Source organism: Salmo trutta, chromosome 19 (genome assembly GCF_901001165.1).
Source record: "Salmo trutta chromosome 19, fSalTru1.1, whole genome shotgun sequence".
Taxonomy (NCBI): Eukaryota; Metazoa; Chordata; class Actinopteri; order Salmoniformes; family Salmonidae; genus Salmo; species Salmo trutta.
In genome coordinates this window covers 54955161-54981810 of record NC_042975.1, presented here as the reverse complement: position 1 = coordinate 54981810, position 26650 = coordinate 54955161, and the positions used below count along the sequence as shown (strand labels likewise).

Here is a 26650-nt window from a genome sequence, read left to right as displayed (position 1 = left end):
CCACCCAAAGGACATCCAGCCAACTTGACACTGTGGGAAGCATTGGAGTCAACATTGACACCTTGTAGAGTCCATGACCCAACAAATTGAGGCTGTTCTGAGGGAAAAAGGGGTGCAACTCAATATTAAGAAGGTGTTCCTAATGTTTTGTCCACTCAGTGTTACTGTGAAGTACTCTTTGTCATTGGCTGAAGTAATAGCCTTTTAATAGAATGGGAGACCCAAAAGGAGAAATCATTGCCACAATACGGGAGAAATGGTCACAGCTTACAATTGAATTCACTTATAAGGGACCAGACCCAATGGTGCAGCTCTGTGTTTAAGTATATATATTTATTTATTTATTAGGGGTTTAGCAGCAAAGCTGGTGAAACCCTGTTGTATTTGCTGGCTGTCAGGTGCGTCGTAAAAAGTGGACCAAAACGCAGTGGGTATATGAATAATCATCTTCTTTTAATAGAACGAAACCAAAACAAAACACTTATACAAAAACAACGACGAAAAACAGTCCTGTAAGGCTACACAGCTATACATGGAACAACTACCCACAAAACCCATGGAAAAAACACCCCTACTAAATAGGACCTTAAATTAGAGGCACCGAGGAACAGCTGCCTCCAATTGAAGGTCAACCCAAAACTAAACATAGAAATAGAAGAACTAGAACAAAGAGAAATATATTAACATAGAACATAACCCAAAAAACCCAGAAACACACAAAACAAACACGCCCCTGCCACGTCCTGACCAACTAAAATAACAAAATTACCCCTTTACCGGTCAGTACGTGACAGTACCCCACCCAAAAGGTGCAGACCCCGAATTCACCTGAAACAAAAAATTACCAAAACAATAAACCCAAACTAAAGGGAGGGAAGGGAGGATGGCCACCGTCACCGACTGTTCCTGTGCAAACACCCCCCCTTCCCCAAACCCCCCCCTACGGAGGTGGCTCTGGTTCTGGCCCTAGTCCCCAACCTAACCTGTCCGCTGAAGGCTCCGGGCTGAGGAGCAACTCTGGAAGCGCCGGGCTGAGGAGCGACTCTGGCTGCGCCGGACTGGCGGGCGACTCTGGCGGCGCCGGACTGGCGGGTGACTCTGGCGGCGCCGGACTGTGGGATGTCGCCGGAAGCACTGGACGGGGCACTGTCGCCGGAAGCTCTAGACGGGGCACTGTCGCCGGAAGCTCTAGACCAGTGGTTCTTAACCTGGGTTCGATCGAACCCCAGGGGTTCGGTGAGTCAGTCTCAGGGGTTCGGCGGAGGTCAAGATATATTGTAATTACTTCGCCACCATGGCCTATTTATTGCCTTAACTTACCTCATTTGCACTCACTGTATATAGACTTTTTGTTTTCTTCTGTTCTACTGTATTATTGACTGTATGTTTAGTTTTTTTCCCATGTGTAACTCTGTGTTGTTGTATGTGTCAAATTGCTACGCTTTATCTTGGCCAGGTCGCAGTTGCAAATTAGAACTTGTTCTCAACTAGCCTATCTGATTAAATAATGGTGAAATAAATAAAAAACGAAAATGTAAAAAACGGTGACAATCTGTATAAAACTTGATATATAGCTATGGATCAAGGACTCTCAACGCAATATTTTCCACGCTGTAACGCCCTGGCCATAGAGAGGGGTTTTTGTTCTTTATTTTGGTTAGGCCAGGGTGTTACATTGGGTGGGCGTTCTATGTGAATTTTTCTATGTTGGTTTGTTTCATTGATTTTGGCCGTGTGGCTTCCAATCAGGCACAGCTGTAGAGCGTTGTTGCTGATTGGGAGTCACACATAAGGAGCATGTTTTTCCTTTGGGTTTTGTGGGTAATTGTTTCTGTTAGTGTTTTGCACCTGACAGGACTGTTTGGCTGTCGGTTTTCTTGTTTTGTTTGTATAGTGTTCTTTCTTTATTAAATATTCAATGATGAACACTAACTCCACTGCACCTTGGTCTACTCTCTCTCACGACAGCCGTTACACACGCTAGTATCTCAAATAACCCCAAGAAGTTCTGGAAAATGTTTAAAGACCTGGAGAATAAACCCTCCTCCTCACAGCTGCCCATGTCACTTAATGTTGATGATGGTTGTTACTGACAAGAAACACATGGCTGAGCTCTTTAATCACTTCATTAAGTCAGGATTCCTACTTGACTCAGCCATGCCTCCCTGCACATCCAACATTTCCTCATCTCCCACCCCTTCTAATGCGACTGTCCCCGATGCTTCTCCCTCTCTCCTTAAACTTGACCCCAAAAAAACATCTGGGTCAGATGGTTTACACCCTTTCTTCATCAAGGTTGCTGCCCCTATCATCGCCAAGCCTATCTCCAACCTTTTGGAGATAGGCTGTCTCTCCTTTCTGGGGAGGTTCCCATTGCTTGGAAGGCAGCCACAGTTTGTCCTTTATTTAAAGCGGGAGATCAAGCTGATCCTAACTGTTATAGGCCTATTTCTATTTTGCCCTGTTTATCAAAAGAGTTGGAAAAACTTGTCAATAATCAACTGACTGGCTTTCTTGATGTCTATAGTATTCTCTCGGGTATGCACTCTGGTTTCCGCTCAGGTTATGGATGTGTCACTGCAACCTTAAAGGTCCTCAAAGATGTCACCATTGCCCTTGATTCTAAGCAATATTGTGCTGCTATTTTTATTGACTTGGCCAAAGCTTTTGATACGGTAGACCATTCCATTCTTGTGGGCCGGCTAAGGAGTATTGGTGTCTCTGAGGGGTCTTTGGCCTGGTTTGCTAAGTACCTCTCTCAACGAGTGCAGTGTATAAAGTCAGAAAATCTGCTGTCTCAACTGCTGCCTGTCACCAAGGGAGTACCCCAAGGCTCAATCTTAGGCCCCACGCTCTTCTCAATTTAAATCAACAACATAGCTCAGGCAGTAGGAAGCTCTCTCATCTATTTATATGCAGATGATACAGTCTTATACTCAGCTGGTACCTCCCCAGATGTTGTGTTAAATGCTCTACAACAAAGCTTTCTTAGTGTCCAACAAGCTTTCTCTACCCTTAACCTTGTTCTGAACACCTCCAAAAAAAAAGTTATGTGGTTTGGTAAGAAGAATGCCCCTCTTCCCACAGGTGTTATTACTACCTCTGTCACGGTTGTCGAAAGGAGGAGCGGACCAAAATGCAGCGTGTGTGTCGTTCCACATTTTATTTACACTGTGAAACTATGCAATACATAAATAAACTGAATGACAAAAACAACAAACCGTGACGCAGCGGTGAAACATACACTGACTCAAAGATAATCTCCCACAAACCCAGATGGAAAAAAACCCTTACTTAAGTATGATCTCCAATTAGAGACAACGAGGACCAGCTGCCTCTAATTGGAGATCATCCCAAACAAAACCCCAACATAGAAATACAAAACTAGAACCTGAACATAGAAATAGAAAACATAGAAGAAGAAAAACCTGTCACTCCCTGACCTACTCTTCCATAGAAAATGACATCTTTCTATGGTCAGGACGTGACAACCTCTGAGGGTTTAGAGTTTGAGGTAGTCACCTCATAGAAGTACTTGGGAGTATAGCTAGACGGTGCACTGTCCTTCTCTCAGCACATATCAAAACTGCAGGCTAAAGTTAAATCTAGACTTGGTAATCACTACTCTTTCACCCCAGCCGCCAAACTAACCCTGATTCAGATGACCATCCTGCCCATGCTAGTTTACGGAGACATAATTTATAGATCGGCAGGTAAGGGTGCTCTCGAGCGTCTAGATGTTCTTTATCATTCAGCCATCAGATTTACCACCAATGCTCCTTATAGGACACATCACTGCACTCTATACTCAAAAAAAAATTTTATTTAAAAAAGCATTCAATAAGTATTCACGTGGGCGTGGTCTTCCATTTAAATGCATATAAATCAGTCATGGATTTTCATATTGTAACAAAACTTGGTACACATGTTCAAACACTGTTAAGCCTCAACATATGCAAGCACATTCAGATCACTATAATGGGCACATGTTTATATCTCTTGATCTGTTTGACTCAGTGATGAAATTTGGCACGCAAGCGCAGTTATTTGAGTGTAGCTAACATGCATAATATGGTTAATTTTGGCCACATGGTGGTCTGTTGGACAGGAAAAAACATTCATCAAGCTCATAGCGGCCATATTGTTTGAGCTAGAGTCTCACTTTTTATTGATCTCTCTAAGGCTTTTGATACAGCTGATCATGCTATACTAAGGCAGAGATTGTCGAGTGTAGGTCTTTCAGAGCATGCAGTTGCATGGTTTGTTAACTATCTGTCTGATAGAACTCAGTGCACTCAATTTGATGGGCTTAGGTCTGTTAAATTGTCTGTCTTTAATGGTGTGCCCCAAGGCTCTGTACTTGGTCCTCTCTTATTCACTATTTATATAAATAATTTAGACAAAAATGTCCAAAATGTGCAACTTCATTTTTATGCTGATGATACTGTTATTTACTGTTGTGCCTCATCTCTTACAAAAGCTTTCCAGAACTTGCAAACTGCTTTTTATACTGTTCAACATACCTTGTGTCAATTGAAGCTTATCCTCAATACTGACAAAACTAAACTAATGGTGTTTTCTAAAGCAAGAAATAGACCTCTGAACCTTTCACCTATCACCTACCTTTCACCTACCTGTCAGGGCAAGGAGATTGAGGTTGTAACCTCATATAAATATCTTGGAATTTTGATTGATGATGGCCTCTCTTTTAAAATGCATATTCAACAACTTACAAAAAAATTGAAGCTGAAATTAGGATTTTATTTTAGGAATAAGGCTTGTTTTCTTTTGAAGCCAGAAGGAGGCTAGTATCAGCTACATTTATGCCTTTACTAGACTATGGGGATATTTTTTATATGAATGCTTACGCTCAGTGTTTGAGATCAATTGACACCCTTTACCATGGCACTTTGAGATTTATTTTAAACTGCAAAACCCTTACGCACCACTGCACTTTGTATACCAGGGTTGGCTGGCCTTTTCTAGTCACTCGTAGGCTCAGTCACTGGTATACTTTTATTTACAAAGCCATTTTGGGTTTACTACCTTTTTATTTGGGCATTTTTATTGTTCAGAAATGTGGTGGGTACTCTCTTCGTTCGCGGGACTTTATCCTGCTAACTGTTCCAAATGTCCGAACTGAATTTGGTAAAAGGGCTTTTATGTACTCTGCGCCATCGTCTTGGAACGCCTTACAAAATACTTTTAAACTGGAAGAACTTGTCCCGATTGGTATTTTTAAATCACTGATGAATGATCTTGAGTCTGATTCCCTGACCTGTCAATGTTTTTAATTTGCTGTTTTTGATTTTGTTATACTCTTGTGAATTCTATGGTTTTTACTAGATTACTTGTAGTTTTTCATGTTGTTTGTCTGTAATTTTTGTAATGACTTGGCGCTGCCTATCTTGGCCAGGACGCTCTTGAAAAAGAGATTTTAAATCTCAATGAGCCCTTCCTGGTTAAATAAAGATTAAATAAAAAATAAAAATCGCTGAAGAAAAGCAAATAACGTTAGTAGTTGAGTAGCTGAGTAACGTTGGCCAAAATGAAGTGCCTTGTACCCGGGTCCAATAATGTTGCGGTCAGATACAAATAAACTGCACATTTACACTTACACGTGCATTCTCTGCGTTTAATAAGCTCACATAAGCTTATTAAATATCAGTGATACTATCAAGAGCAGTGTGCGGTTTCCTTTTTCTAATCAAACTCCAAAATCTAATCAAACACTTCATGAGAGCCCATGAGCTCATGTTGCGCAGGATTTCTATAGGCTATTCAATAGTGGTAGAAAACAGAGTCACGGCTGCTAATTAAAAGAGGATCCCATCAGCTTTTTATAGGCTAAGCCTACTACAGTTGAAGTCGCAAGTTTACATACACCTTAGCCAAATACATTTAAACTCAGTTTTTCAATAAAAATGACCCTGTGTTAGGTCAGTTAGGATCACCACTTTATTTTAAGAATGTGAAATGTCAGAACAATAGCAGACAGAATGATTTATTTCAGCTTTTATTTCTTTCATCACATTCCCAGTGGGTCAGCAGTTAACATACACTAAATTAGTATTTGGTAGCATTGCCTTTAAATTGTTTAACTTGGGTCAAACGTTCCACAAGCTTCCTACAATAAGTTGGGTGCATTTTGGCCCATTCTTCCTGACAGAGCTGGCGTAACTGAGTCAGGTTCGTAGGCCTCCTTGCTCGCACACGCTTTTTCAGTTCTGCCAACACATTTTCTATGACTTTTTCTATGACTTGTCTATGACTTTGTTGTCCTTAAGCCTTTTTGCCACAACTTTGGAAGTATGCTTGGGGTCATTGTGTCACGATCGTCTAAGAGATTAGACCAAGGCGCAGCGGGTTGCGTGCTCATCATTATTTATTTAGAAGTGAACACGAAAAACAATGAACAAGGAACAACAGTACGACAGTTTTGCAGGCTAAACTAACAGCAGTGCAAAGACAACTACCCACAAAGGGACAGGTGAAAAACAAGCTCCTTAAGTATGACTCTCAATCAGAAACAACGATGTACAGCTGTTCCTGATTGAGAGCCACACCAGGCAAACAAAGAAATACACAACATAGACAACCTAGAATACAAAACAAGAACATAAACCAAAAACCCCGGAACAAATAAATACAACACCCCTCTAAGTACACACACACCCCAAACCATATAAAACAAATACCCCCTGCCACGTCCTGACCAAACTACAATAACCAATAACCCCTTATACTGGTCAGGACGTGACACATTGTCCATTTGCAAGACCCATTTGCGACCAAGCTTTAACTTTCTGACTGATGTCTTGAGATGTTGCTTCAATATATCCACACAATTTTCCATCCTCATGATGCCATCTATTTTGTGAAGTGCACCAGTCCCTCCTGTAGCAAAACACTCCCACAACATGATGCTGCCACCCCCGTGATTCATGGATGAGATGGTGTTCTTTGGCTTGCAAGCCTCCCCTTTTTCCTCCAAACATAACGATGGTCATTATGGCCAAACAGTTCTATTTTTGTTTCATCAGATGTTACGGGAATTAAGTTATCAATGTTCTTAAACCGAACTTCAATTTAACTACTCAGTTTGTATACCAGAAGGTGTAAGTTTCCAGTTGAAGGAAACAGACTGAGACCCAGCCTACAATAATCAGAACGTTTATTTACGAGAGCTCTAAAATCCATACAATGCACACAGCCTTTTATAATACACATTTCATCATACAAATGTCCCTCCTCTTCTCTAACACTGACGATGCAGTTTACAAACTTTGCTACAACACATACATTGTTTATCATATCTTGCACCTGGGACCTAATCTACTGTAGCCTCAATGTTTGTCCCCTCCCCGGGACAGGGAGACCTTCTTCCTGTTATCAGTTCCTCCGTGGTCACAAGTTGTCTGCTGTCTGTTAATAGTTCCACTTCTCCTTGAACGTCTCACTTACATTGCTAAATATTAAAGTCTCAGCTTGTCCCATGCACACACACATTAGTACATTAACCTTATAATCACTCGGTTATACATTTTCAGGGTGAAATCATTTAGTCAAACCTTTAATCATATAATTTCAATTACATCAGACCAGAGGACATTTCTCCAAAAAGTATGATCTTTGTCCCCATGTGCAGTTGCAAACCGTAGTCTGGCTTTTTTATGCTGTTTTTTGAGCAGTGGCTTCTTCCTTGCTGAGCAGCCTTTCAGGTTATGTCGATATAGGACTCGTTTTACTGTGGATATAGATACTTTTGAACCTGTTTCCTCCAGCATCTTCACAAGGTCCTTTGCTGTTGTTCTGGGATTGATTTGCACTTTTCGCACCAAAGTACGTTCATCTCTGGGAGACAGAACGCGTCTCCTTCCTGAGCGGTATGACGACTGCGTGGTCCCATGGTGTTCATACTTGCGTACTATTGTTTGTATAGATGAACGTGGTACCTTCAGGCATTTGGAAATTGCTCCCAAGGATGAACCAGACTTGTGGAGGTCTACAATTTGTTTTCTGAGGTCTTGGCTGATTTCTTTTGATTTTCCCATGATGTCAAGCAAAGAGGCACTGAGTTTAAAGGTAGGCCTTGAAATACATCCACGGGTACACCTCCAATTGACACAAATGATGTCAATTAGCCTATCAGAAGCTTCTGAAGCCATGACATCATTTTCTAGAATTTTCCAAGCTGTTTAAAGGCACAGTCAACTTAGCTTCTGACCCACTGGAATTGTGATACAGTGAATTAAAAGTGAAATAATCTGTCTGTAAACAATTGTTGGAAAAATGTATTGTGTCATGCACAAAGTAGATGTCCTAACCGACTTGCCAAAAACTAGTTTGTTAACAAGACATTTGTGGAGTGTTTGAAAAACGAGTTTTAATGACTCCAACCTAAGTGTATGTAAACTTCTGACTTCAACTGCATATTTATTTCTTAACTTTCCCAATATTAAGCACATGGCTCATATTTACAACAGAAGTATAGCCTACCTGGCTGGCATGAAAATAAACCACGGGGAAAAGCGTCCTTCATTCGATATTTAAGTGCATAGATGATATGTATTTTTTCCCGCTGACCCTGTTGATACAGGTGCATGATAATGGTCCATTCTAAATCAAAACAAATGTCACACCTATATTATTTAGTATATGTAAAGACAAGATTAAATCAAGAATAGTCTGATGGGTGACAATATTAGCCTATCACTTGTGAATGATGCCCAGAATAAGAAACAATGTTGTTTTTGTTGTGACTTGTTCGAATCATAGTCGCACACCTCATGTAGCCTAACCCATAGGCCTATATGTTTTAATAAGGTTTGTATCACAACTAAATTGGCCAAATAACTTCTTAAAATTAAGCACATTAATCTGCTTTACAAGGGGTGTAGAGCCTAACTGGCATACCTACACAGCGTGTGAGTTTCAAGTTTCGGGAAGATAATTTTCACCTAAAAATGCACCTTCATTTTTCTTATTTAACCTTCATTTAACTACACAAGTCAGTTAAGAACACATTTTTATTTACAATGACGGCCAAACCCTCCCCTATACCAGACAATGCTGGTCCAATTGTGCGCCGCCATATTGGACTTCCGATCATGACCGGTTGTGATACAGCCCGTGATCGAACCAGGGTTTGTAGTGAAGACTCTAGCACTGATATCCAGTGCCTTAGACCGCTGCCCCACTCGGGAGCCCAAATACATAAGCAGCACGTGAGTTTCAGGTATGGGGAAGATAATTTTCACCATAAAAATGCACCTTTATAATAAAAGCATTACATGCATAATTGCATTCACTTTTGATAATAGTGTTTTCCGATAATGGAACATTTGTGCTTATAGCCTACTACCATGTGCGCTTTGCTGCGCTTCTAATGTGAAGAAATAGCTTAATAGTTTATCAACATTTAAGCTAAACGTTCTAAACTGTTGTGTCAGCCACATTGCATGCTAGTGGTTGTGTTAATTTGGGATCTATCATATCCCACAACTGTCCCAGACTATGTTTTGAATATTTGACTTTTGGTTGACTTTTGTACTATGGGGGATAGTAGATTGACATAGGCTAGTGCTTTTGCTGTTCGTTAGGCCTACTCATCTTGTAGGCTGACAAAAAGTAAATGTGGACGGTTCTTCCAATATCTTCAATATGCACCTCGGAATTGGAGAAGGACGTGCGCAGTTGCGTCCCTGATGTGTCTGTCTTCACTTGTAGCCTGAGAGAAAGACCTGACAGAGAGCTGTGTGAGTGAGAGACGTATCAGATTGCGCAGCACATTCAGCGAGAATGGCACAACGCAGCACTATAATTGCTTGACAATCACTGGCTGACGAAATGTTGTGACCACCACAGCCCTACTTTTTATTAAAAAGCTTTATCTGCTTTCCCAATGAAAAGTATTTTGAAAATTCAAACATATAATTTATGGAAAATATGTTTCTGGATGCTGCCTTGTGGCGCTGCTATATTCCGGTGCCATGGCTCAGCATATTCGAATCAGCCCACTCTATCTCTATGACCCCACGGTTCTCAAACCTTGTACCTAGAGCGCTACCGTCCTATAGGTTTTCACTCCATCCCAACCCTAAACAAGCTCACCTGTTGGAGTGAAAACCTAGAAGACGGTAGCTCTCCAGGAACAAGTTTGTAAATCCCTGGTCTAACTAATGCTGAGTGAAAGTGTGAATGGCATAGTAACTATGTAATTGTTGTGTTTATAATAACATTTTTAAGTGTTTATAATAAAAATACTAAAGAAATAATGCTATTTCTTGAAAATGTTATTCGTATAAGATGCTATGAGCCTCCTGAACTTCCTGGAATCCAACATAGCTGCCGTTGGGGTCAGGGTAGTTAAATCTAATTGCTGCCACCAAGCAGGCTGGGAGTACCTGTCTTTGGCCTCGACTTAGACGTTCTCCCCTCAGCATCCACTCCAGAGTCATCCGATAAGAGATCAGTATGTATTGTCTAGAGACAGAAAATAAATACATGACAATGACAAATACAACAATCAAGAAAATAAATAGGCCTAAGCCTATACAATATAAAATATAACAGGCTCAGGCATCATTAATTGGTACTGGAAAGCGGCCAATGTACTCCCCCTTTGCAAAGGTGGTGACCCTTGTGACCTAAATAATTATCGGCATTTCTTGCCTAGCTAAAATATTATAATTTTTTATTAATTCTCAACTAAGATCTTTCTTATCCATGAAATGTATTCTAAATGTACATCAGGTGAGTTTTCGACCAGGCCATAGCACTATCTCTGCCTCAAACATTCTCAAACATTCTGCTGCCTTTTTCATTGACCTGTCAAAGGCTTTCCATACTATTGATCACTCACTGCTAATTCAGAGGCTTTCCTCAATTGGCCTAGACCAGGCTGCATGTACTGTAACTAGTTTAAAAATTACTTGACAGATAGAACTCAATGTATATTTACTGATGGTGTTAAATCAGGTTTCCTGGATATTTTACGATAGAGTGTGCAAAGCTGTCATCAAGGCAAATGGTGGCTACTTTGAAGAATCTGAAATATAAAATATATTTTGAGTTGTTTAACACTTTTTTGGTTACTACATGATTCTATATGCGTTATTTCATAGTTTTTATGTCTTCATTAAACAGAGTAAAAACTCAAACCAAGTTTATTCACCCACTGACAAAAACATATTTACACAAGCACTGGTGTTTAAACCTTCCTCCTATGCTGAGCCCTCTCCTTACACATCTGAACAGCCAATACACCTCTTTTGCTATACAGAAGATTAGTGATATCTGTTCTTCCTCACTTCATCTAACCTGACCTCGGCCCAAATTCCTCACTCCTCCCCAACTCACGGCTATCCTTGTACCAGACTGTGACCCTTCTCCTTTCCATAGGATACCTGATGTCTAACAATAACATGTTCAGACGGAACGTAAACGTTCTACATTCCACTCTTTCCCTCAGTAACATGAATAAGGATATTTCATATTTCAAGTTTATAACCCATCAGTTCCCCCTTGGAACATTAACTCCATACTGTTCAACATTAAATAAACTTGGAAATGACTTATAAATAAACAAAAAAATAAAGCATGAACAATAAATAAAATATGATTAATATTCACAGTTGATGATTAGGTTTACACCTCCGAGACTTATGCCCTCTGATCTATAATTACACTATGCACACTCTTATTTCCATCTCTCGTTGGACAACTGATAATGACATTTCAGCTGGAGCTTTTGAGTTCCTCCATTTCAGCTGGAGCTTTTGACTTCCTCCATTTCCTCCTTCGGGTTCCTAAAAGATTGGTAGCACAAAACTTGAAAAGCAAAGAGAAACACAAAACATAACAAGTATTAATAATGTGCTAAGCTATGCATAATTATATATGCAAAGACAAACTGAAGTTTGATAACATGACGATTCCCACTCTCTCTTCACTTGATTCTATGCCTTCGAGATACTTTTTCTTCTGGGTCCCACACACATAAAGGCCCTAAAAAACCTCCTCATGCTTTCACCCAGTATTCCCCCTGTCAGGCCACAGGCTCCAAGAGGTGTTCCCAAGCCATGTCATTTTCACTTTGTTCCCCATCTCCTTCCTCCATAGCCACTATACATGTGCAGTGGCTTTAATCAACTTTACCTCATCTTGAGGTAACTCAACACTATATATGTTTCACATCAATGCCCTCAGAAGATGATATCCCAACAGTGCTACCAAGGTAACCCCTGCTACTACTAACACTGCCCATGACGCATACTTTTAAGTTATATTCCAATATTATGATATTTGTTCTACTGCTACATTGGTGTCTTGAACATTATAAGCCCCACAGCTGAGTATGTGTGCATATTGTGGGTGCTCTTCAGTGTCTTCAAAATGTTTTGCTGTACATTGATGTCTAGAAAATTAGGCTATAAGAAATTCGGCCTGCAGCTATACTCGAGTATGTCGGCATACTGCAGTGGTCTAAAATGCTTTGAATTCATTAGCACCTTGGAGTGCTGTCCGTTCACCACCATAGATAGTTGGCTACTTGGCTGCTTCGTTGTGTTTGACACTTTTTCCCTCAATGTACCCAGAGCCCCCGATATTAATAAAAGTTATCTTGTGTTAGAGAGAGTTAGACGGTTATCAAAACGTCACGACAGGGTAAGCCTACACAAAACACAACCCTTACTTTAAGTGTTTCTAAAATACCCTACGGGAAAAATGAATGGTGGAAAAAAGATTGGAACGATATTCTTGTTTGGCCGCTAGGTTTTATGGGTGTTATGACTCATACTATGGCCTTTCATTTCAAGTTGTGGGCACAAAGACATGAACGCCACCGGGGAAAAGGCAGACAAACTAACGCCAAAGAGGAATATGCTGCTGAAATGAACCAGAAGGAAGTAAATTCAAAGACGGATCACTTTCATTTATACCATATACTTTTGCAACATTCATTTAATTGTAATAATGTTGAAGTACTAACTAACAATGGACTGTTCCTCAATAAAAATTTAATAAGATGGGATTTTAAACGGTTGGCCCAACTCTGGTCACTAAAGAGCCCATGGGGGATACAGTGTATCAAACTATTCCTATCATGTAAAGGTTATGAATAATGTATATGTAACAAAATGTCTGTAAAAAAACTAAAATGTTTTTTACACATCCAAAGGCATACAGGTATTTGTATCCTCCACTACACAATAAGCCAGAAAATAGTTAGCTAGCTACGTTACTTCAGCTGCATTGCATTGCAAATGTCGGTGGGAAGCGGTGAAAAATACAAACTTTTCCCAACTTTTTGCAAATCACCAGCGGCGACCGCTGGGCATGAGTGATTCCCATGACGAGTTTGACGCTATGCGACCCAAGGCTGGAGACTGTCTTCAGCAAAGATGGCTGACAAAAATACTAGGATGGAATTAAATGTAAGTGATTATAACGTTATAACGAATCATGCAAAAAATGAGAGGAATATGTTAGTTAATGTGGAGACAAACGATTATGCATATTTTGTTGTCATAAAGTTAATTACGAAAATCGTGATTTAGAAAGCTAGCTGACTAGATAACATTAGCCAGCTAGCTTTATGGGTGTTGTGACATGAGTATGAAATTGTAATTGTGGTTGTTTCATGTTTTAGGGACTCCTGAAACAACCAGCAACCCAAGCTGTTGTGAAACAGTGGATGAGAAGAATCTAGCTAGCTAAAGCATTTACTGAAAATTGAATGTACAATTTTGTGAGCTTGCCTTGCTGATATTTGCAATGAAGATAGATGAAGTAACGTAGCTATCTACTGTAACTATTTTCTTGCTTATTGTGCAGTGGAGGATACAAATACCTGTATGCCTATGGGTGTGTAGCTAGCTATGTAGCCTATCTGTGTACGGACCGTAAAACGTTTGGTATAAATATTAGTTCAGAACCAAGCAATGAACCTCAGCTATCATAGCCAGTTTTATCAACTTCAAACCTGTCTTAATGACATTAATGAAGCCTATGAATTGAGTAGAATATAATATAACTTTGTGCCAAGGATGCAAGTCGTATATACATGTAGTTATTACCAAGCATGCGATCCCCACATTGTAGCCTGTACATTTAATATATTCACTGATCATGTACTCTACTTTGGTAAATAAAGGTGCAGTTCAGGTATGAATGAGATTATTTTTCAGTCATATCCAATACCAGCCATATCAAATTCCAGTCTTTGAATGATGCTGTATCTGCGTGTATGTATTACAATTATACACTTCAACAGTGTTTACCAATCTTGGTCCAGGGACATCAATGGTTACACATTGTAACTGCAATACACTAGAAATATGATTTAACTAGTTAAAGGCTGATTTGTAATTCATATATACAGAAATGTAACTTAAAAAACAGTACACTACACTTCCTATGCATCATGTAAATACTCTAAAACCGGTTCGTCTCAATATCAATATCTCAATAAATCTACCATTCCAGTGTTTTAAATGCTATACTTTATTTACTTTGCCACCATGGCCTTTTTTGCCTTTACCTCCCTTATCTCACATCATTTGCTCACATTGTATATAGTCTTATTTTTGTCTACTGTATCATTGATTGTATGTTGTTTTACTCCATGTGTAACTCTGTGTTTTTGTATGTTGTCGAACTGCTTTGCTTTATCTTGGCCAGGTCGCAATTGTAAATGAGAACTTGTTCTCAACTTGCCTACCTGGTTAAATAAAGTTTAAATAAAATAAATAAAATCTAATTTCCTTCATCTGCATTGATCTGTGTTGTGTACCCCAGTTTCTGTGTTGTGGTTTTGTTTGTGTGTGTGTTTCAGGATGGCTTCCTGAAATTCCCCCAAGCAGCTGATTGGTCGGCCCCATTGATGATTGGAGCTGACCCCACCCTCTCGTCAGAAACAGCTGTCTTCAATTACGACTCCTTCTGAAGCTATATAAGCCAGTGTTCTGTTGCTCAGAAGAGTGATGATTAGTGTGTTCTGTGTTGGTTGTTGTTAAGAGAGCTGAGGGTGATACCCTGTGTTGGTTGTGTCTTAGAAGGAGCTTATTGTTATATCCTGTATTGGTTGTTGCTCAGAGAGAGCTTCTTTGATATCTTGTGTTGGTTGTTGCTCAAATAGTTTGTGTATAGTATTTTGTAGCCAGTCCTGCAAAGGTATGTGTATGCCAAAAGGACTGTTTGTGAGTAGTAATTCTTCTGTTTTTGTTCCCGGGGGGAAGGGGAAGGCACCTAGGGAGTGCTTAGGCAAGAGGCCCGCGGGCATACATAACCCGTAGTATTCACTGTCTATGCACACTAGGTAAGACCTGGGCGGACCACCCCCTGTATTTTGGTTAGTGCACCAGGTGGTGCTGAGTTAGGTAAGTAGTGGGTGGGTAGGCAGGTAAGGTAGGAGCGGGGGCTTTGACATTTAGTTTCTTTGCTTTGGTTCCGTCCAGCCCCTTTCCCCCAAATGTACCGTGTGAAGGAATCAATAAATTCCCAGTAAACGGTGAATTCTCTGCCTTGGTCATCCTTTCTCGCACCTACAGTCCCATACCTCTTTCACACCACGGATAGTTGAGTTGTAGCAGGGTGTTGCGTTCCCTCTTCCTAGAGGTGTATGTAACATAATGGGGGCTCATCCGGGATAATTCCTTTAAACCCACCGGACCCTGCTGCACTGAGCTCTCTGTGGTTAGTGATTGAGGTGTGATGGTAGGTTGAGTTTGGATGACTTGTTTAGTTTGTGTGTTCAGTAGACTGCGGTGTAGAAAATGGCTGCCTCAGCCATCCAAATTTATTGAAGCGCCCTCTGTTGATTGTTTGGTGGGGTTGCGGAAAGTAGACCTTTTCGCTATAGCTGACCATTATGGACTCTTCGTCCATGAGAAAGCCTTAAAGGCTGAGCTTTTGGTGCTAGTCAGGGAGGGTTTAGTGAGAACGAATTCTCTTGTTGAAAGATGAGGGAGGCTTCAGGAGAGGAGACGGGTAGACCTTCCGATGCGAAGTCGGAGGAAGGGGTTGCTCGTACCACCTTTACATTGCCCCGATTTGACCCTTTATCTAATGCTTCGGGTCGTTCAGACGGGACCGCTAGGCTGAAGGTGAGGCTGGCCAGTCTATTTCTCTGCATTTGAGCGTGTGGCCGCTGCGCTGCATTGGCCACTCGAGGTTTGGCCGCTCCTGTTGCAATGTAAATTGTCTGGGAAAGCCCAGGAAGTAGTAGCTGCTCTCTCCCTTGAAGACTGTTTACACTATGATAAAACTACCGTGTTTCGGGCTTATGAGTTGGTGCCTGAAGCTTATAGGCAGCTCTTCAGGAACCACAAAAAACCTCACTGTACGTTTCTTGAGTTTGCTAGGGACAAAGAGTCTCTGTTTAATCGCTGGTGTTCAGCCAGCAAAGCTAACACCTTTGCTGATATTCGGGAGTTGATGCTGTTCACCGACACAGATGATATAACCTAGAGGATTTAGGGAGAAGGGGAGAGAGGGATGAAGTGAAGGAGACTGTTTTTGAGAAAATAAGGTAGTTAAAGAGAGTGTTAAACAGGAATATGTGTGTGGCCTCACCTGGTGTCCACAATAAGTGGCTGCAGAGTATTTTTTTTGCTGAAAAACATGCAGACACACGATGACAAATAATATAGCGTAGTTATAGAAATATTGACGTGTCTCACTATTCTCCATAGTTGACCCTTTTGCCTATTCTTTAAAGGTGGAAGGAGCCACAGTTATACACCTGAACCTGCACAACACAATCCATCAATCAGATTGATACATGAGTGTGTGGGTTATAGGGTGTCTAATTGTTCTACATTTATTCAATATGGGTGAATCTTAAAAGAGCCTGTTTTGTTTTTGGACAGACATCACACCCTTACCTAAACAGCACCCTTACCTGAGAAGTAGAAATCAAAGGTAGAGAAACTGGTAATTGAATAACTGCAGTTGACATAGCTCCGAAAATGGAAGAGTCAAATCAAATGTTTTGTCACATGCGCCGAATACAACAGGTGTACAGTGAAATGCTTACTTACAAGCCCTTAACCAACAATGCTTTAAGAAGTTTTAAGTAAAAAATATAAAATAAATGTAACAAATATTGAAATGGCAGCAGTAAAATAACACTAGCGAGGCTATATACAGGGGGTACCGGTACAGGGTCAATGTGCGGGGGCACCGGTTAGTCGAGGTAATTGAGGTAATATGTACATGTAGGTAGAGTTAAAGTGACTATGCATAAATAATAAACAGAGTAGCAGCAGTGTAAAAGAGGTGTCTGGGTAGCCCTTTGATTAGCTGTTCAGGAGTCTTATGGCTTGGGGGTAGAAGCTGTTAAGAAGCCTTTTGGACCTAGACTTGGCACTCTGGTGCGGTAGCAGAGAGAACAGTCCATGACTAGGGTGGCTGGAGTCTTTGACAATTTGTAGGGCCTTCCTCTGGTATAGAGGTCCTTATTGCAATGTGGATGGCTTTAAAGGAGCATGGCAGGTTGTGTAGTCTATGGTGTTGCCAGGTAACAGCACCCTCTTCGAAGAAGTAGTAGGTGAAGATCTCCTGCGCATGGATTGCCTCTCTTGCTGCGCTGTTGGACCCCATCCTTGAAACATCCTGCAGAGCAGCAGACTTCTCCTCAGGCACACGATGGCAAGCTGCAGAGCCCCTCCTGGTCCTCGTGTCCATCATGAAGTTATGCAGGGCACAGGTTGCCTTCACACGCCTGAATTCCCCCAGGAAGCAGTCCTGGTCACCCAGAAACCCAGAAACAAATTATTATTTACGATGACGGCCTACACCGGCCAAACCCGGACAATGCTGGGCCAATTGTGCGCCGCCCTATGGGACTCCCAGTCACGGCCGGTTGTGATAGAGCCTGGATTCAAACCATGGTAGCTGCGCCACTTGGGAGCCCCATCAATGCAGATGAAGGGAGTTAGATATTGAGATGAACCGGTTTTAGAGTATTTGCATGATGCATAGGAAGTTTAGTGTACTGTTTTTTAAATTATATTTCTGTATATATGAATTACAAATCAGCCTTTAACTAGTTCAATCCTGTTTCTAGTCTATTGCATAGTTACAATGTGTAACCATTGATGTCCCAGGACCAGGATTGGTAAACACTGTTTAAGTGAATAATTGTAATACATGCATGCAGATACAGTACAGCATCATTTCAAAGAATGGAGTATGATACACCTGGTATTGGATATGACTGAAAAAGAATGCCTCACAGACATTCATACCTGAACCGCATCTTTATTTACCAAAGTAGAGTACATGATCAGTGAATATATTAAATGTACAGGCTACAATGTGGGGATCTCATGCATGGTAATAACTACATGTATATACGACTTGCATCCTTGGTACAATAATATTATATTCTATTCAATCCATAGGCTTCATTAATGCCATTCAGACTGTTTTCAACTCCATTCAACAGGGTACGATAGCTGGGGTTCTGAACTAATATTTATACCAAACGTTTTACAGTCCATACACAGATAGGCTACATAGCTAGCTACACACCCATAAGCATACTGGCATTTGTATCATTTACTACACAATAAGCAAGAAAATAGTTAGCTAGCTACGTTACTTCAGCTGCATTGCATGGGAAATATCAGCAAAGCAAGCTTACAAAATTGTACCTTACGTTTGCAGTAAATGCTTTAGCTAGTTAGATTCTTTATATCCACTGTTTCACAAGACGACAGCCTGGTTTTCTGAGGAGTCCCTAAAACATTAAACACGAATTACAATGTCATACTCGTGTCACAACACCCATAAAGCTAGATAACTGGCTAATGTTAGCTAGTCAGCTAGCTTGCTAAATAAGGATTTTCCTAAATGAACTTGATGACAAAAACACATGCATCGTTTGTCTCCACATTTAACTGACATATTAATCTCAACTGTACATTTTTTTGCATGACTCGTTTAAAACGTTATAACCACTTACATTTCCTTCCATCCTAGTATTTTTGTCAGCCATCTTTGCTGAAGAAATGTAGCGTTGATTTCGTCACGGGAACCAAGCCCTCCCCTCGCCAAAACACAGCCCTCTAGGGAGATATAGCTAGCTCCTCGTACTTTTCACCTGCTCATTCATACCGGTATCAAGCTCTTCACTTTCCGGATTTACAGAAACCAGTTCCTAAGCGAGGGAAAACTTCTTAGCAGTGGTATTTTAGCGTCAAGCTTTCTTCACGTTTTCTTGAGTATCACAGGTCAATTCGAGAGGAAGAAATATTTCAAAGTATGGATTCGACTGCCCGGTTCTTGCTTTCCCTTGTCACGGCTGCTACGCTTCTACAAGGTATGTCGAGATGTAAAGCGACTTACAGATACAGAAGTTTCATATTTGATGTAGCCTATTAGACTATCTGAACACAAACAACATTGTGTAATACGTTTTTGTCCCAAGTGACACATCACACGTTTAATCAAAGTTCTGTAGTCGGACAATTTAAAAAATATTGCAATTTAAATTTGAGGTGACGTTTAAAAAAAAAATCACTTTCTTTTCTGAACTTTTAAATGAAACATTATTGATATGGCCTAATGATGATAATGACGATGATTATAATAGACAAAGTGATACATAACAGAACGTCAACCACAATTGAACACCAGCGCAGCGGGTGTGCGTGTATGTAGCCTGTATAGGAAGCCTATGTAGACTAGGCTACAGTCGACTGATGAAATGAACTTCTGAAACGAGACACTCGTCACATTTTGTGACGGGGTCTAATTGTTGAATGTTACCGTTAAGAGGACTGAATGTTAGAGGGACATGAACAGTACCTAGTAATGCCTAATGCGACTTATTTCCTGGTGGACTGCTCTCATTCATTGTTGTCTATCGCTCTGTGAACGTACAAGAGTTGGCTAGCGAATCTACTGATTCGTCTCGATCTCAACTTTCATCTAATATAAAGTTTGTCTCTCCTGTAATGAACACTGGTTTTGTTTCACATCTTAAAATTGTGTGCGTTTTATTTTTTTTTATTCGAAATAAAACGATGGGACGTCTTCCATATCGCTGTGTTGACTCTTGGATTTTGCAGCGTGTTTTCCTGATATGCACCGACTCCGGAGCCTCCAATGGCTGTACATATGTAACCCGATACCGCAGGGAAGCCGGGGCTGTCACTCAGTACTGTAGTGAAGCGAGTTGGCCTAACATACGTTGATTTATAAGCGAATCACCTTGATACGCCTTGATAAAACAGTGACATTATAATGAAAGAATCAACATTTTAATAGGTTTTTACAATGAGACTTGTATATAGGCGCACTCTGTTCTAACGCAAGCCTACTTTGTGATGTTGATGCAAATCAACTTGTAATTTAGAACTTTATTTCAATAATCTGGCGATGCTTTATCGTTATTTATACATTTTATTAAGTGTGGGTATTTTTGGTCGCGGGCACTTGTGCGTGTTCATATCTCCATTGTGTGCGTGTTTTTTGGGAAGGAGGATATAATTGGCATGTGATGTAATTGAAATGCAATGCTTAAGAATATACGTTACTACAGCAACATAGTGTGTCATGGGGGACGAAATATTTGAATACGTTTGTCCTAACCCATTCGTTTGGTGAAAAACAGGGTTACAGCACCTATTTTCCATCCCTTATCATTGGCATTATCTGTCATTCCACACTCCTGATGTTAACAGCACTGCTCTTTGTTAAAGGGAGAGGGGGCTGTCTGGACATTGACTTATCTGGTTAACCAACTCTGACCCATGGAAGGTGGGCGCCAGAATCATTTTGGTTTGATTTAAGCCATGCTGAAAGCCACACCAGGCCACTGATGACATGATGGATGATGTTTGAAGTTGGTATGTTGCATCCCAGAGAGTAGTTGCTCAGTTGAGCCTCTCAAGAATAGTAATAGAAAAATTGTCAAGTCATTTTACTTTTTTTTTTTTTTTTTTTTTTTGCTGAGAAGTTTCATGGCATACTGGCCTGATCTGTTAAGTTACAGAGTTGCGTAGTGCCTTACAGTATTTAAGTTCAAATGACGATTGACTGACATTACATTTTATGTTACGCTCAGGTGGTTGCATTTTCCATTGAAACTGAAAAAAGTATAAATCTACAATTCCTTTGGGATGTGTGTTAGTGGAAATATGTTATATAACAGTCACAGATGTGTTTCGTTGAATGTAATGGAATAAAACTATTCACTTGACAAGGCTGCTGGTGATATGTTGTAGCTGACAAGATAATGGGTGTGGTATCTGGCTGCGTTTTACTGTACCTCCAATTGCTTTAGCCTCAGGTGGAAAGAGTGCTGGTAACGCCAGCCACCTCGCCCAGACATGTAAAATGGTTTTGGTTTTCCGTTACCGGAGAGAAATCAAATGGTAATAGTCACATGCGCCGAATACAACAGGTGTAGACCTTACAGTGAAATGCTTACTTACGAGCCCCTAACCAACTATGCAGTTTAAAAATAAAAAAATGGATAAGAAATAAAAGTAACAAGTAATTAACCTACTCAACAGCCAGTGTAATCCCGTGGCGCGATATTCAAATACCTTAGAAATGCTATTACTTCAATTTCTCAAACATATTACTATTTTACACCATTTTAAAGACAAGACTCTCGTTAATCTAACCACACTGTCCGATTTCAAAAAGGCTTTACAACGAAAGCAAAACATTAGATTATGTCAGCAGAGTACCCAGCCAGAAATAATCAGACACCCATTTTTCAAGCTAGCATATGTCACATAAACCCAAACCACAGCTAAATGCAGCACTAACCTTTGATCTTCATCAGATGACAATCCTAGGACATTATGTTATACAATACATGCATGTTTTGTTCAATCAAGTTCATATTTATATCAAAAACCAGCTTTTTACATTAGCATGTGACTAGCCTTCCCACCGAACACTTCCGGTGAATTTACTAAATTACTCACGATAAACGTTCACAAAAAACATAACTATTTTAAGAATTATAGATACAGAACTCCTTTATGCACTCGCTATGTCTGATTTTAAAATAGCTTTTCGGTGAAAGCACATTTTGCAATATTCTGAGTAGATAGCCCGGCCATCACAGGCTAGCTATTTTGACACCCACCAAGTGTGGTACTCACCAAACTCCGATTTACTATTAGAAAAGTTTGATTACCTTTGCTGTTCTCTGTCTGCACTCCCAGGACTTCTACTTCAATAACAAATGTTGGTTTGGTTCCAAATAATCCATAGTTATATCCAAATAGCGGCGTTTTGTTAGTGCATTCAAGACACTATCCGAAGGGTAAAGAAGGGTGACGCGCCCGACGCGTTTCGTGACAAAACATTTCAAAATATTCCATTACCGTACTTCGAAGCATGTCAACCGCTGTTTAAAATCAATTTTTATGCTATTTTTTCTCGTAAAAAAGCGATAATATTCCGACCAGGAGTCGTTGTTTTCGTTCAAAGAGAGAGAAAGTAAACATGGTGTCGGCTCGTGCACGCGCCTCCAGTCTCATTGTCCTCAGATCGACCATTATCCAAATGCGCTAATGTTTTTCAGCCAGGGCCTGCAAAGCCACCATTCATCGTTCTGGCGCCTTCTGAGAGCCTATGGGAGCGTTAGAAAATGTCACGTTATGCCAGAGATCCCCTGTTTTGGTTAGAGATGATCAAGAAGGCCATGAAATGGTCAGAGAGCGATGGAATCTTCTCAGGTTTTGGCCTGCCAAATGAGTTCTGTTATACTCACAGACACCATTCAAACAGTTTTAGAAACTTTAGGGTGTTTTCTATCCAAATCAAACAATTATATGCATATTCTAGTTACTGGGCAGGAGTAGTAACCAGATTAAATCGGGTACGTTTTTTTATCCGGCCGTGCAAATACTGCCCCCTATCCCCAACAGGTTAACGAGCAGCAGTAAAATAACAATAGTGAGAATGTATACAGGGGGGATACTGGTACAGAGTCAATGTGCGGTGGCACCGGTTAGTTGAGGTAATATGTACATGCAGGTGGAGTTATTAGTGACTATGCATAGATGCTTGGGGGTAGAAGCTGTTTAGAAGCCTCTTGAAACTAGACTTGGCGCTCCGGTACCGCTTGCCGTGCAGTAGCAGAGAGAATAGTATGGAAAAAAATTATAAAATGTATGAAATGAAATGTATGCATTCACTACTGTAAGTCGCTCTGTATAAGAGCGTCTGCTAAATGACTAAAATGTAATGTAAATGTAAATAGTATGACTAGGGTGGCTGAAGTCTTTGACAATTTTTAGGGCCTTCCTCTGACACCGCCTGGTATAGAGGTCCTGGATGGCAGGGAGCTTGGCCCCAGTGATGTGCTGGGCCGTTCACAATACCCTCTGTAGTGCCTTGCGGTCAGATGCCGAGCAGTTGCCATACCAGGCAGTGATGCAACCAGTGAGGATGCTCTCGACGGTGCAGCTGTAGAACCTTTTGAGGATCTGAGGACCGATGCCAAATCTTTTGTCTCCTGAGGGGGAATAGGTTTTGTCGTGCCCTCTTCACGACTGTCTTGGTGTGCTTGGACCATGTTAGTTTGTTGATGTGGACACCAAGGAACTTGAAGCTCTCAACCTGCTCCACTGCAGCCTGTTGATGAGAATGGGGGCGTGCTCGCTCTTCTTTTTCCTGTAGTCCACAATTATCTCCTTTGTCTTGATCATGTTGAGGGAGAGGTTGTTGTCCTGGCACCACACGGCCAGGTCTCTGACCTCCCTATATGCTGTCTCGTCGTTGTTGGTGATCAGGCCTACCACTGTTGTGTCACCAGCAAACTTAATGATGGTGTTGGAGTCGTGCCTGGCTGTGCAGTCATGAGTGAACAGGGAGTACAGGAGTGGACTGAGCACGCACCCCTGAGGGGCCCCTGAGTTGAGGATCAGCTTGGCGGATGTGTTTTTACCTATCCTTACCACCTGGGAGCAGCCCGTCAGGAAGTCCAGAATCCAGTTGCAGAGAGAGGTGTTTAGTCCCAGGGTCCTTAGCTCATTGATAAGCTATGAGGGAACAGTGGTGATGAACGCTGAGCTGTAGTCAATGAATATAATTCTCCCATAGGTGTTCCTTTTGTCCAGGTGGGAAAGGGCAGTGTGGGGTGCAATAGAGAGTGCATCATCTGTGGATCTGAGGGGGCGGTATGCAAATTGGAGTGGGTCTAGGGTTTCTGGGATAATGGTGTTGATGTGAGCCATGACCAGCCTTTCAAAGCACTTCATGGCTACAGATGTGAGTGCTACGGGTCGGTAGTCATTTAGGCAGGTTATCTTAGTGTTCTTGGGCACAGGCACTATGGTGGACTGCTTGAAACATGTTGGTATTACAGACTCGGAGAGGTTGAAAATGTCAGTGAAGACACTTGCCAGTTGGTCAGCGCATGCTCGCAGTACACGTCCTCGTAATCCGTCTGGTCCTTCGGCCTTGTGAATGTTGACCTGTTTAAAGGTCTTACTCACGTCGGCTGCGGAGTGCGTGATCACAGTCTTCCGGAACAGCTGATGCCCTCACACATGTTTCAGTGCCATTTGCCTTGAAGCGAGCATAGAAGTAGTTTAGCTCGTCTGGTAGGCTCGTGTCACTGGCCAGCTTTCGGCTGTGTTTCCCTTTGTAGTCTGTAATGGTTTGCAAGCCCTGCCACATCTGACGAGTGTCAGAGCTGGTGTAGTGTAATTCTATCTTAGTCCTGTATTGACGCTTTGTTTGACGGCTCGTAAGAGGGCATTGCGGGATTTCTTATAAGCTGCCGGTTTCGTCCCGCTCCTTGAAAGCGGCAGCTCTAGTCTTTAGCTCAGTTCGGATGTTGCCTGTAATCCATGGCTTCTGGTTGGGGTATGTACGTACTGTCACTGTAGGGACGACGTCATCGATGCACTTATTGATGAAGTCAATGACTGAGTATTAATGCTAAGCAGGACAGTGGGGGAGTTTCCATCAATCACTGGGGCAGTTCGTGTGATGGTGTGCTGGGTATGTGACCTCAAAGGGTATTTTACCTTAAACTTTCCAAGAGGTGCTGGGAGTTTAGTGTCTTTTTGAAGCACCCTCCTAAAGCGCTGTCTGTCATGGGCCTTAGAAATAATAGTTTCTGGCCTCTCAAATTGTTCCATGTTCTTAAACATTTGGGGAACCACAACCAACTTGATCACTATCTTGTCGAAGCACCACTATTGTTGTCATGTTCCTGGTAAGAAAGGGGAATAACTAGAGGCATAGGCAACCCTCCCTCTTCACTTCCCTTCATGTGAGCAAATGCATGATTCACCAGTAGCAAACTAAGATTGCACTTTGGTCTTCTATTCAGAGCGACAGAAAGATAACGTTTGGTGATGTCATGGGTAAAAAGTCATTTGACTGCCTGGGAATGTGTGACTGTATCAAAATGGGGAAGTGAAACACTTTGTTTGCTCATGTCTCTCTGGAGACAAAGCTTTGCTTAAGTCCACCACGCCAAGAAGCGACTCAGTGGGGAAATACAGGCTCCAGCAGTGGAATGTGCTCATGTTTTCATGCCACCTCATTTTGATTTGAATATTGACTTGCTTATGGGTAAAAAGGGACATGGAGTGAAACCCCTGGCCATCAAAGGCTTTTATAGCAAATTGCTTTGGCCAAGTCACACTCATTTGGGGTGATGCTCAACTGGTGCCCCCTTTCATCTGCGAATGGGCAAATCTCAGCTCTGGTGAGATGGGACCTCATCAGAATTGCCTTAAAACAACTTCTGGAAGAGTTTGAATTCACTAAAACACAAGTTTTTTTTTTATCCCTTTGAATGTTTGCTGTACACCCCCTCGTTTCCATTAATGGACTATCTGGCAATTAAAACAATGTTTTCAGAGTTTATCATTATTTTTCTTCACAGAGTCCAATGCTGTTGTACAGAAGAGGCTTAGAAATTGTTTTTGGGGGAGATTGGATTAATAGTGCTTCTTGGTGGTGCATTTTAACCGAGAGTCAGCGTTTGCTGAGTGTTCTCGAATTCTGAAGATGACAGGTTGTTCATCCATGGCTCCTCAAATCACACAATGGAGAGCAGTGTGTTGCAATATTTGGAAAGAGAAGCTTTAAATGGGAGCAAGACTCACCTGAGTCCTACACACGCAGTGCTTTATCAGGTATTGTGGCCATCAATTACAGAAGTTTATAAAGTTTGCTGCCTTCCTACTTGCAGCTGTCACCACACACCTTCTCGGACTGCTGTTATTAGAATTGGATTGTGAAAACCTCAGGGCGACCTGTCAGAATGCACTTAAAAGGAAATCAATAGCCATCAACGAAATCTTAACTGGACATGGACTCCTGTGCTGTCGGTGAGGTAAAAGGCGCTTACTACTTCCTGGAGTGAAAAAAGTGGTGATTATCCCAGTCTTAGAGTCAATCAACGGGTGAGCTTGCTATGAGTGGGATTGAGGCACCTGCCGCACACTGATCCTAATGAGACTCTGACAGGCAGTCAACAGTACTGCTCTCTCTGTGTTCCATGTCATGTTGTCACAGTCTCAGCAGGCTAGCGTTGGACACGTTTCCAGCCTCAGGACTGGAGTTGAGTTGAAAGCTTCCTACATGGAAGTTTCTAGTCTGTGGCTACATGCTTAAAGTGCCCTGCATACAGGCTTTTAAAAGCATCTTT

The 26650-nt window shown here is 41.4% G+C and overlaps 1 protein-coding gene and 2 long non-coding RNA genes across 4 annotated transcripts in view; 2 read left to right on the top strand and 1 right to left on the bottom strand.

Annotated features, from left to right (window-relative positions):
* The first annotated feature begins 12764 nt into the window (after window positions 1-12764).
* On the top strand, window positions 12765-14070 carry LOC115153734 (uncharacterized). The gene is made up of 3 exons (XR_003867757.1): window positions 12765-12911; window positions 13327-13439; window positions 13655-14070. It is a non-coding gene; the product is annotated as an uncharacterized LOC115153734 (long non-coding RNA).
* A 1400-nt stretch (window positions 14071-15470) lies between these two features.
* On the bottom strand, window positions 15471-16918 carry LOC115153733 (uncharacterized). Its single transcript, XR_003867756.1, has 2 exons — window positions 16579-16918; window positions 15471-16469 (listed from the first exon to the last, which is right to left on the bottom strand). It is a non-coding gene; the product is annotated as an uncharacterized LOC115153733 (long non-coding RNA).
* Window positions 16919-19119: 2201 nt separating this feature from the next.
* The window catches only part of alcama (activated leukocyte cell adhesion molecule a), an 86637-nt gene continuing 79106 nt past the window's right edge, over window positions 19120-26650 (top strand). Inside the window, exon 1 of one of the 2 annotated variants that reach the window (XM_029701781.1) lies at window positions 19120-19330. In XM_029701781.1, the coding sequence (XP_029557641.1) occupies window positions 19273-19330 (58 nt within the window). In that variant the 5' untranslated portion in view covers window positions 19120-19272. The remainder of the gene's footprint in view (window positions 19331-26650) is intronic. The other variant, XM_029701778.1, reaches the window with a different exon arrangement.